Source organism: Austrofundulus limnaeus, unplaced genomic scaffold, assembly GCF_001266775.1.
Source record: "Austrofundulus limnaeus strain Quisiro unplaced genomic scaffold, Austrofundulus_limnaeus-1.0 Scaffold708, whole genome shotgun sequence".
Lineage (NCBI taxonomy): Eukaryota > Metazoa > Chordata > Actinopteri > Cyprinodontiformes > Rivulidae > Austrofundulus > Austrofundulus limnaeus.
In genome coordinates this window covers 72,682-84,522 of record NW_013953110.1, presented here as the reverse complement: position 1 = coordinate 84,522, position 11,841 = coordinate 72,682, and the positions used below count along the sequence as shown (strand labels likewise).

General features: G+C 40.6%; 1 protein-coding gene across 3 annotated transcripts in view; it reads left to right on the top strand.

The window, feature by feature from the left end:
- Positions 1-11,841, top strand: part of mid2 (midline 2) — a 97,120-nt gene that overhangs the window by 69,359 nt on the left and 15,920 nt on the right. For all 3 annotated transcript variants that reach the window (XM_014028003.1, XM_014028002.1, XM_014028001.1), the window contains 3 exons: positions 2,282-2,409; positions 4,128-4,271; positions 9,005-9,166. In XM_014028003.1, the coding sequence (XP_013883457.1) occupies positions 2,282-2,409; positions 4,128-4,271; positions 9,005-9,166 (434 nt within the window). The remainder of the gene's footprint in view (positions 1-2,281; positions 2,410-4,127; positions 4,272-9,004; positions 9,167-11,841) is intronic.

The window sequence follows — 11,841 nt, the reverse complement described above, 5'->3', positions numbered from 1 at the left end:
AAATTAAATTTAATTTAGAAGCCTTATTAACACGGACTGGCTTCATTCACTTCCTCTGCTGCCGTATGCTAAAATAACTAGCAGACTGCGCAGAACATCGACGTCATTCAAAACTCCGCCTTTTGTTTGCTGATTGGCCCAGGTAAAATAAACTACAAGCAGACACTGTGCAGAACATCGACGTCATTCAAAACTCCGCCTTTTGTTTGCTGATTGGCCCAGGTAAAATAAACTACAAGCAGACACTGTGCAGAACATCGACGTCATTCAAAATTCCGCCTTCTGTTTGCTGATTGGCCCAGGTAAAATAAACTACAAGCAGACACTGTGCAGAAAATTGACGTTCTCTTCTCTGATTGGCCCGGCTAAAAATCTGCCAGCGAAATCCATCTCAGTGGGAGAAATCCCAGACCGAGCAATGAAGGGAAACTAGAATTGAGCGGAGCTGCGTAGGAAGGCAAGGGCCAGGATAGGAGAGGTGGGGTGTAGGGAGGGACTTGGGGGTGGGACTCAGCTTGGTTTGGAAGTAAGATGGGGGGCTTTGAGGAAAATATCACTGCTTTGGCTCATGTCTGTCGCTGTGAAGTATCGCATTAGAAAAGGTTGATGGAAACGACAAAATTTGAAGAAAAAAAACATCCTAATTTTCGCAATAAAGTTTTGCGCTCGCTTGAGGTAGTTTTAAGATTTTTCGAAAAAGATATAACGCACAAAAGGGGAGATGGAAACGTACTTGCCAGATAAGTTCTGATGTAGTGACATTTACCTCACATGATTGATCAGCTCTTTCTGCTGTTAGCGTCTTCCCAGATATTCCCATAAGAATTACATTTCTTTCTGTCTCCAGACAGCATGTATGATCGCCACTATATCTATTTAATTTGACAGAACGATTACAAATTGCCCAATAGTAACACATCCCTGAAAACATCCCTCCGTTGTCCCGAGATGTGTCGTCCCTGCTAGTTTGCATCCTCTACGTCCTGTTTACTACAGCCATGCGTGAGGTTGGACAAAATTATGCTTTACGTAGCCTGGTTGATACGCTCCAAACCATTTGTTTGTTTGTTTTTTACGACAGTTTAAAAATTTGCTCAAAATTCCCATTACATTTGGATGGAGACATGGATTGAATGTTTGTGTGCCTGTCTGTTACCAAATTACATCACGAATCAAAATGATCTTGTGGTAGTAGCTGAGAGTTATTTATAATCCAGATTCTGAGTGCGATGCTGGCATGAAAGGCAGTGGATGAAATGCATTATTTCAAGGCAAGCTTTTTTCTTTGTTCCTATAACTGTAGTATAGTCTGTACTCTAAACCTGACTTTTATTAAAGGTGATTTCATTTAAGTACATGCAAGTTAAATTCACTTGGCTTTTTTGCTCTCTGCAATAAATCACACTTTGTTGCACAATACATAAGAAAACTCCTTCCTAATATATCTGACAATATGACTTTGTTTGACTTTTGAAATCAAATTCTCTGCCTTAGAATAAGCTCTCCTTTATCTGATTTCTGCCTCTGAAATTCGGTTGAGAGGCTGCCGGTGAAATCAGCGTTGTATCAAACCTACCCAGCCCTCGTAATCAATGTCAGGCCTCTGTTCAAAAGCGTCTATCATTTAAGAGCCAGCGCTGCAGTTTTTCTTCTTTTTTTTTTACTTTCAACCTTCTTTATTACCCTCATCTCTTCCTCCCACCTCAGGCTAAAAGTTATTTCACTCAGACCTTTCTGAGAAGTCTGCAGCCAGCAGAACTTCTTTTATTTTGCTCAGCCCCTCCCTTTTTTTGTTTTTTACCCCCGACACCTGGCTGAGTCCTCTATTGACCGACTGACTGCGGAGCCCAAATCTGAAGGACTAGCTCTGCACCGTGCTTCCCTCTGCACTCTTACTGTGTAACCCTGCCAAAACAGTCATTCACACTGGCTCCTGCCACAGGCTGCTTACTCATGCTCAAAGCTGAAGTGGGCACAAGTTTCCATCGAGCTGCAGAGACAGCAGAGTGAGCATATCAGGGTGTGTTCGGAGACACGCCATACATGGAGCAGTGTGCTCAGGTTTATTTCACACTTGTTCCAATGTTTTTTAAAAATGTCTACCACTTCTTGTCGCCTCATCTCCTTCACTTCTCTCCTCCACTTCTTCATCGCCTCTTTTTTTTCTGCTTTCTTCATCACCTCATCTGACCTCTGGCCTCTTTTTCAGCTTAATTCCCTGCAATGTTACTATCCTGTCTGCTGACATTTTTTTTCCTCATGTCCTGATTCCTTCTTACAGGGTTGCCATGGCGACAGCCTCCTCCCAGGTGCTCATCCCTGACGTGAACTTGAATGAGGCGTTTGATAATTTTGCTCTTGACTTCTCTAGAGAGAAGAAGATTCTTGAGGGACTAGATTATCTAACAGGTAAGTCGTGCAAAGTGTTATGCAAAGTTTTCTTGTTGACATACTTTCTGTAACTGCCACTATTATCAGTTATAAGTTTGATTATCAACCTTTGTTGCGGAGTTTACATTTAGGATTTGCATATAAATAACGTAATTTTTATTGTTAATATGTATACAGTGAAGCCTCGATTTTCACAGGGGGTGGGGGTTACATTCTTAAGAGTACCCGCGAATCGTGAAAAAAAGCTAATAGTGGTTAGGTTCTGTGAAAAACTCGAAAAAGTCCACAAACCGTGACACGCAACTATCGCAACTTTGCGGGGGTTCATTATATAGTGAGGGTTAGGGTACATTGTATATGTACATGTTTGGGATCCAGTAGTTTCCTCTCCTATTAAAATCATTTTTCACCAAGCTAACAGTTGGTTTTCTTTGTCAGTGTGTCTGCTTAGGGCTGCGTCACACTGCAAGATTTTAAAACAGTCGGCCGATTTTCAAAGACTGATAGAGCCCACACGTGAGGATTAAAAATCATGGATATAACAGGTTTGGTCCTACAGTGTGTGGTGTACAGCCACTCGGCAAGAGACACAACACACACGAAAAAATATTTCATTCATGAACATTCAGATGTCAGATATTAAATCACGCAAGACTTCCTGAAATCTCTCGAGAATTCATATGTCCGAGGAAAAATCTCACGTGACCTCCGGAGACGTGAGTTCAGAGTGAATAAACATTTGCGACAAGGAAGAAACAACGTTGATCGTTTGTGGACTATTTTTACCAGAGGAAAAACAATTCCATAGGACTTTTAACATCCAGCAGACTTTCTGGCGGGTCATGGCAGTTTTTTATGTCCACTGTATTTTGGATTCCCCTCCGTGCTTACGTCACCTCACTTTCTGATTGGCTACACGTCTCATTCATCAGGCTGAGAGCTCAGGTGAACACTACACACACTGTGATATCGGGCCAAAAAAATCAAACATGTTGAATATCCCCGATTTGATGTCGGAGCGGTCCCGACGTCCTTCTGAGCCAACTAGATCACTCTTAACTCACCACGCACGGCAGGAATATCTGCTATGATAATCTTTAGAGCGTCACGATAATCTGGACTTCCTTAAGATTGCCGGAAGGGCCAAAATCGGCTTGATTATCTTTCTGTGTGACACAGGCCTTAGCTTACATAGTTGTTTTTTCCCCATTGACTCTGACTGACCTTGCCAGCAATTTTTTTGTTTGCTTGTTTGTTTTATTTTTTTTTTCAGCCATGTTAGCATTTGTATCATGTCAGGCTAGTCAGTGAGAGATCACTTGTCCCGGCTGTTTACATCCCAAATGAATCCACAGGACAGGAGACCGAAAGAAAATGATAAATCAAATTTTCTTTTTTTTTCCTCATTTGTCAATTTTTTTTATTTCTCTAAACATGGAACACATTTCACAAGTATATTTAAATGTAAAGAAAATAAGAAAACCAAGTGAAAACTGCGAGTCAGGTAAGACCAAGCTGTATAACGTTACAAAAGCACAAACACTGCTTTGTTCTCCATCGACACGGTTGTTCAGCTTTCTTTAATAAATATTGCATTTACTCCTCGAGTGCTGCAGAGTTACGTAGGTCTTGTATGCAGCTGCAAACATGCAGGTGAATGTGGTATCTGTCATACAAAGTTTAGCTGTTTTCACTCATGTTGTGTTGTTTTTTTTCTTCTTCTTCTTTACATGTAGCTCCCAACCCACCATCCATCAGAGAAGAGTTGTGCACCGCCTCCCATGACACCATCACTGTTCACTGGACGTCGGAGGACGAGTTCAGCGTCACCTCCTACGAGCTGCAGTACACCATCTACACTGGCCAAACAAACTTCATCAGTGAGTGCAGACACACAAGCACGTTTGGGCACAGGCTTGGTAGACTAAAGTTACAGCCCAGAAAGAATTGCAGATGCAAACAATCCAGGTCGCATTTTTTATTTAGTTGTTAATATTTTAATACAGCTAAACAAAATAATGGGTTTTGTATTGTTATTATTTAAATCAAAATAAGCTAGTGTATGAAAACATCACTTTACTCCTAATGCTTGTTTTGCAGCAACAGGACCGAAGTACTCTGAGTTTGTGGTTGTCTGTGCGGGGGTTTCCACAATTATCTATGCCCTGATCCCCCCCTAAACAGCATTATCTTCTGGCCAGGGACCCCCCCCCCCCCCCCCCCCCCCCCCCACACACACACAAACACACACACTTTATTGGTAGCCTCATTAGACTACCTTTTCATGTTACAAGTTTTCCATGACATGGCCCTGCAAACACAATTAGCTTCTGCCCCCCCCACTGCAAACCCACAAATAATGCTACAAAATATTTAAAGTTACATCAACTTCAGAATGTTTGTTTCTCACTTTTACTCAATAAATTTACAGTTAATTTATCAAGTGTGATTGCAATCATGAAACAACAGGATTGATTGCATCAAACAACGTTGTGGCTTCAATTAGCTGTTTAGAATGATTGCTGATTTTCTTTTTCATTTTTATATTTAAATGAAAAAGCGTAGAGGAGCAGACAAACCAGAGAACAGATGACAATCAGACTGAACACAGGTTATATAGGGCAGGTGAAATTTACCACTTTATGTGATTATTGTATATAATTGTGTACATTCAAGCACGTCCCCACACACACACACACACACACACCTGTGCCTCTTTACCTTTTGATCCTTTCATCGTCTGTCTGATATTTCTCCATGTAACCAAGCAGCTCGAGTGCCCTCGCCATTTGAAACATCAGGATACATTTCAGCTCTGATAGTCTGAGTGACTCAGACATTCAGCCACATGCCGCCGCAGAGTCCTCAGAGATTCATTGGAGAAACCGAGAAAGAGAGAAACCCATTAAGTCTGCCGTGCCACTTGAGTTTCCAACGTAGTATTTTTCTCAAACCTTTCGAGTGGCTAAACGCTCCCAGCTGAGGGCCATCCCCGGCTCGCTCTCATCGTCGGGCTTGGTCTTGTCATGGGGGGGAGCGGAGGCGGGCGGCGTTGTGCGATCTTGGGACCCTCGCCTTCACAGGATCATCCGTGTGTGGCAGTAGGAAGTAGACAGTGGCTTTTTTTGCTGGCCTGTGAAAACTTTGGCCATATTTTTTTGAAAGGAACATAGGTAGAAGCAGGAGTGAAGGTGACACCCCACAGATCTGAGTGCACAGGTTAGACAGGTTGATAAAAACACACCAGACTGAGAAACTGATGCCGTCGCCAAGCTGAAAATTCCACACCTGCACACTGTGTGGTAGTAGGACCAGCTTCAGTGAAATGCAACAGCTGTGTAAAAATGGGCTCATGTTTTGTTGAGTCACGTGTTTATCTGACAGCTGACAGGCTGGATTACTAAAAATAAATAAATAAATAAATAAACACCCATGCATCATTAAAATATTGTTTACTGACCAGAAGAGGCCTCGCGAAGCTGGTGTTGATGCATTTGGGAGGTAGGTGTTGCTTCTGCAGGGATGTCTGTATAGAACTAAATCTGTATCCAGTAGGGGTGCAACAATACATGTACCCGTACCGAACCGTACCGAACCGCACCGAACCGTATCGAACCGTATCCAACAGTGCTGTATCGAACAATACAGATATTTAAATTTTATTTTATCAACTTGTCTTCTGAAGATGCTCTGTGTTGAAGGATCAGTGGATCTGTGTTCGACTACTCCACCTAGGCTGTAATTTTGAGCGCAGGTCCACTGAGAAACTTGCTGTTTCAGCAACATTTAATTAAAAAACTGTACTTTTGAGGTTAAGCAAATGTTCATAATTAATATTGTTATGGACTAATTATCTATCTGTTTCACCTTTGACGCTGTCCAGTACTCATATATCTTATGATCATTGTCAAATCTGTTTGCCCAGACGTCAGGACTCTGCAACGGACTGAACTCTCTTGTTTGATAAGAGACTCTTTGAGCTGAGAGCCCTGTGATTGGCTGGATAGTACATTAGTCGATTTGTGATTGGTTGTAAACTGTCACATGGTGTTAACATAAGGTTATATTACTGGCTGTGTCCGCTGACGTGTCAGCGACAAACCGACAGAGCTTCCTGATTGAGTCCTGTTTGCTTGTCGCTCAGAATTAAATCATTATTTACGACCATACGCGCAGACTTTCTGTGCATTATTCCAATGTGTTTCTGCATTCTTGGTAAATTATGCGACGACAAATATAAATAAATTACAAGTTAAAAGGGGCATGGAAATTTCTCATTTTTGTATCAAAAAAATATCGAACCGTGAGACTAAAGTATCGAACCGAACCGAACCGTGAATTTCCTGTATCGTTGCACCCCTAGTATCCAGCCACTCGGTGCTCACCTGCCAACATAGTTGCTGCCCTTTGCTGAAATGTTAATAACGTTTTATTATCGGATGAGAAAATCAGAATCACAAAGGACGTTAGGGCAGAGATTGGTGGAAATCCCAGTCTTGAAAAGGACTCACCAAGAACTTGGTGTGTGTTGTTCTGCAACGCACACACCAATTCTGGTTAGTGCTGCATAATAAGAAATAGAAAAAGTGACACTTAACAAGCAGTCATGCAGACACACAAGCAAGCACAGTCAGCTGCTGTTAACTCTATATTGCATCATGAAATACAAACCAACTTCCATTCCCAGGATATTTTGTGTTGAACTTCCCTTCTTCCATGTACTGGACACATATATACACATATGCACACATACACACTCGATGATTGGATGCAAGTCCTTCTTTCCCCTCTCAGTGTTTTTTTTTTTCAGTTTGAAATGGTATATTCAGAGTTCTTCCACACAGTCAATAGTTTTCTTCACAACAAAGGCGTTTCTGTCAGAAAAAAACTGTTTGACCTAATTTGGCAAAAATGAAAAGATGCTATCGACATTGAAAGCTGCCTGAAGTTCTTCTCTCGCCATCTTTCGCCCTGCATCTCTTGAAAACACAAATTGCAGCATCTGCTATTCCTATAGGATATGAGACAAAGTTTTATAGTACCAAAAAGCATCTCTTCGTAGAAAAACGCTGTTTTTTTGCGTGGGAAAACCCTTACAGTGCATAAATAAAGGGTGGGACTAGTCTGAAAAACATTTTTTCCTTTAACATTTTTAAGGATGGTGAAACCTCCTGTGATTTCTTTGTCTGTTGGAAGGGGGGGGGATAAAAAGCAGTTTTGACTCCAACTTTTCACCCTCCCCTCATTCATTCTTAAAGTCGCCTCACTTTTAAAGGCCTTATTTGCGTCCTGTGAAGTATTTATTTACAAGCAGAGTCTCTGCCATAACTTATGCATGCTGTTTCCATTTCATTCAATAATTCAGAAGGCATCCTCACCAGAGGGGACAGGGTAAGTACAGCCCTGAGAGCTCCACCAGTCTCGGGCTTCTAATTGTGCAAAAGGAAGAAAAGGACGAGACAAGGAAAAGGATTGATTTCCTACTTTTTCAACTCTTTAAATCAGCTATGGTGCTTTAAAGGAGACATATCATGCTTTTAAATTCTTCTTTTTCACATTGAAATCACTCGGTTGAGGTCTATATAAAGTGAATTCCTCCTTATTGTAACTCCACAAGCCCCTCTTTCATCTCTTTTCTAAAAAGTGTCTCAGATCAACTCATTTTGAGGCTGTCTTTTTAAATCCAAACGAGGCACTTCACATCCCACCCACCTCCAGCGTCCATTTCAGTTTGATAGGGGCATTTACCTCTAAGTTCCGTCACAAATAATTTGACAAAACAGTTCAGAAAGCTATAGAAAATACAAAAAAACGAGCAGGTTGAAAATTATGACTCAACCAGCGGCACAGAGAGAGACTAAATTCTAATTTTCTGCACTCCTAGAGACTCTAAGTACACAACAAAATGCATTTAGCAGCTAAAAAATGTGGATTTTGCATATGTCCCCTTTAAAACTAGATGCAAGATTTTTTTTTCTTTCTCATGTAGATTTCTTTAGGAATAATTGAGTAAATTTTATCTCACAAGAGGAGGAGCCAAAAGAGCCACCGTTTTTAGGTCATCCTCCTCTTAGCTCTGAAGTGTTCTTTCTTCAAAAGAGCTGCATCTCTGAAGCTTAAAAGGCTGTGTAGAAGCAGGTGACTGTGGAGCTAACCTGGCGTTACTAAACCTCCGCTTTGAATCAAAGCGCCCACCAGCCACGGCCGTGTTGGTATTACCTACTTTTCCAAATATTTGAACATTAAAGGGTATCTTTCTGTTGCCTGGAGGCGATTACTTATGGTACGTGTGATACGGGGAGCACCTTGCTCCTAGTGGCTCATGGTTTCAGCTTTGTGAACACGCAGGACTGCCTCAGGATGCTTGTCATGATAAACCTGATGGAGCCGTAATGGAATGGGTCTGTAAGTACACATAAATGTTGCAGAACATTAGGAAGTCCCCAAAATGCTCAGTTTGAGATGGCTTAAGGGTTAGGACAAAATACAAAAACACTGTTCCAACTGGAGCTATAGCTTTAGTTACTTTTAACGTGAATCCCGCTGCACGTCCTGAAATCCTCTGTAAGATACCAGCGTGATGGGTGTGTGTATGTGTGTGTGTCTCTGCCAGGTTTGTACAACTCTGCAGACAGCTGGATGATTGTACCCAACATCAAGCAGAACCACTACACGGTGCACGGCCTGCAGAGTGGCACCCGCTACATCTTCTTCGTCAAGGCCATCAACCAGGCGGGAAGCCGCAACAGCGAACCAGCACGCCTCAAAACCAACAGTAAGTGAGCGCGCATGTGACACGTCTGGGTTTGTTTTTGTTTCTGTTTTTTCATGAATAGTTACAAGCCTTCTTAATTTTGTTTGATTGTTAACATAATTGAAAGCGTTATCCTGTCTGTGTCAGTTGTGCGTCGTTGGCAGATGCTCCCGAGTGTTTTCTGCAGCGTTGGGTTTGATTTATTAGATATGAAGTTTATTTCATTAAGATTATCCTTTAAAGCAGAGGAATACTGATGGTGTGTTTGTATTTGTGTGCAGCCTGTTTATGTCACTTTTTGAAAGAAGGAATAAGCTGCAGTGCTTCGTATGTTTCAATCGTTATCTCAAAAACTTTATTTATTTACATTTTTATATATATTTATACTGTCTTCACATCTTATTTTTGTCTAATTTAAAAAAACGAATTATGTTGTGCCAGATTCTGATGTTTGGGCTGGTAGGCCCGAATTAAGCTCAGAAACTGATCAAGTTCTTAGACTTAAATATTTATTTTCAGAGATGTAAATTTACCCCAGCTGCACAGGACTGGGCCATTCACTCAGAACCCCCATCTGGCTTTGAAGTCTGATTAAAAATATCCTAGGAATTTGCACACGATGACAAGTCACGCCCATGGAAATGACATCATGGCAACAAAGGAGGTGACCTCACCTGATCTCGTAACTTGGTCCTCGTACAGAAAGTTCTGCAAAGCTTACATTGGGCTAAAAAAACAAAGCTAAAAAGGTCATTATGCTTTTTATTGAGTTGTTTTTAATGCAAGGAGTTAAATTAAATAGAAACCATTTTACACAGCTGTTGCATACCGTTTAAACACAGTAGTTTATAGAAAAATTAATGTGAATTCATGATAAAAAAATTTAGTATAAAATATTATGCTAAATGGTTTTTATAATAATTAAAGAATATTAGGCAGCACGGTGGCTCAGTTGGTAGAGCTGATGCCTCTCAGCAAGAAGGTTGCCGGATCAAATCCCAGCCTGAGGACCTTTCTGGGTAGAGTTTGCATATTATCTCCGTGCATGTGTGGGTTCTCTCCGGGTACTCTGGCTTTCTTCCACAGACCAAAAACATGACTGTTAGGTTAATTGATAACTCTAAATTGTCCCTAGGTGTGTGTGAGAGAGTGAATGGTTGTTTGTCTCGTTTGTCTCTATGTGTGGCCCTGTGATGGACTTGCGACCTGTCCAGGGTGTACCCCGCCCCTCGCACTGTGACTGCTGGATATGGGCACCAGTGACCCACGTGACCCTGAAAGGAAGAAGCGGGTATAGATAATGGACGGATGGATGGATGGATAAAATATTTAATTCTGAATGTATATATGTAGTGCATTTAAGAATCAATAACAAATCAAAAACATATATCTCAAAGGAATGCTAGGCCTTTAGTTTTAGTAATGTTTAACTAATTTTTGAGAAACTTGCATGCTGCTCTCCTCCATCACATCTCAGTGGATTGCTTCTTTTCTACCTCAAAAGCTTTTATTTCACAAAAACAGTTTTACAAACTGAAACAAAAACCATGATTTAAGAAATTTATGATTAAACATTTACTGGATTAAGCCAGTTACTCCTGGTGTAATATTTAAGCAGTACACAGTAAAATACATTACAAAATGTATGCAATGCTAAAATGTCCTGCATTTAAATTGCTTAGTGCTGAAGGATCATTTTTTTCCATCCTTCATCTACTTCTGGCACTCAGAGATGTGTAGGAAAAAGCATTCCCACCCACAGCCAACGCTGCTCAAGAGCCTGCGGTTGTCAACCAGCTTTTCTTCAGCCGTGATGATTTAGACAAGCCATCATAACGACAGAAAACAGTCAGTTTTTTTCATCCACAAGATTTCATGGTTTCATTAAGGAGCTTGCACCTTGTGTTTTTTGTCAATTGCTTCAAATCTATTTCTGTTTTTTCTCTCCTTTTCTTTCTTTCTTTCTTAGAGAAATTATCACTTAAACAGTTTTTGTTAAGAAGAAGATCACAAAAATTAAAACAGCTTTAGAAATGCTGTTATGAAAAACTATTGCTAAAGAGATCATTAATATGTTTTGAGGTGGGGTTCTGTGAAAAGGTTATGAGCAGTTAACATCTCACCTGTTGTAGATGCCTTCTTGAATGTGCTCAGTTTAATTAAATTTTTTAATTTACATTTTTACACCATTTGATGATGGTGTAAAAATTTATAATGTAACTTTTGCATGAACTGCTCATGGTTTTTTTTTAGATTGAAGTTGCTTTTAATGTGACAGCAACCCACTCGGGCCCTCTGACTTGGACTGTGTGTTAGCTCATCAGTCCATACAGCTTCTTAACGATGTGTTACTTTCCATAAGCTGTCTACAACAGGTTGGATATTAAGTCTTCATAACTTTTACACAGACTTTTTAAATAGACTAACTATCGTTTTAAGATGCAATTACAATTAGCATTGACGTGCTGTCAGACAATTACCTCTTGTATTATATAAAACACAGTAATTTCTTTACAAATACAGTATTCAGCTATGTGTAAAAAGTACTTAGAAATAATCTGAGCAGGTACTTTTTCAATCATTGCTGCATGTTTCAGTTCCAGTAAACATTATTTGTGCAGATGAATGTCTCACAGGAAGCTCATGTTTGCCAAATTTGTGCTGCAGAATGAGACAACCTCCCAACAGTGCAGCAA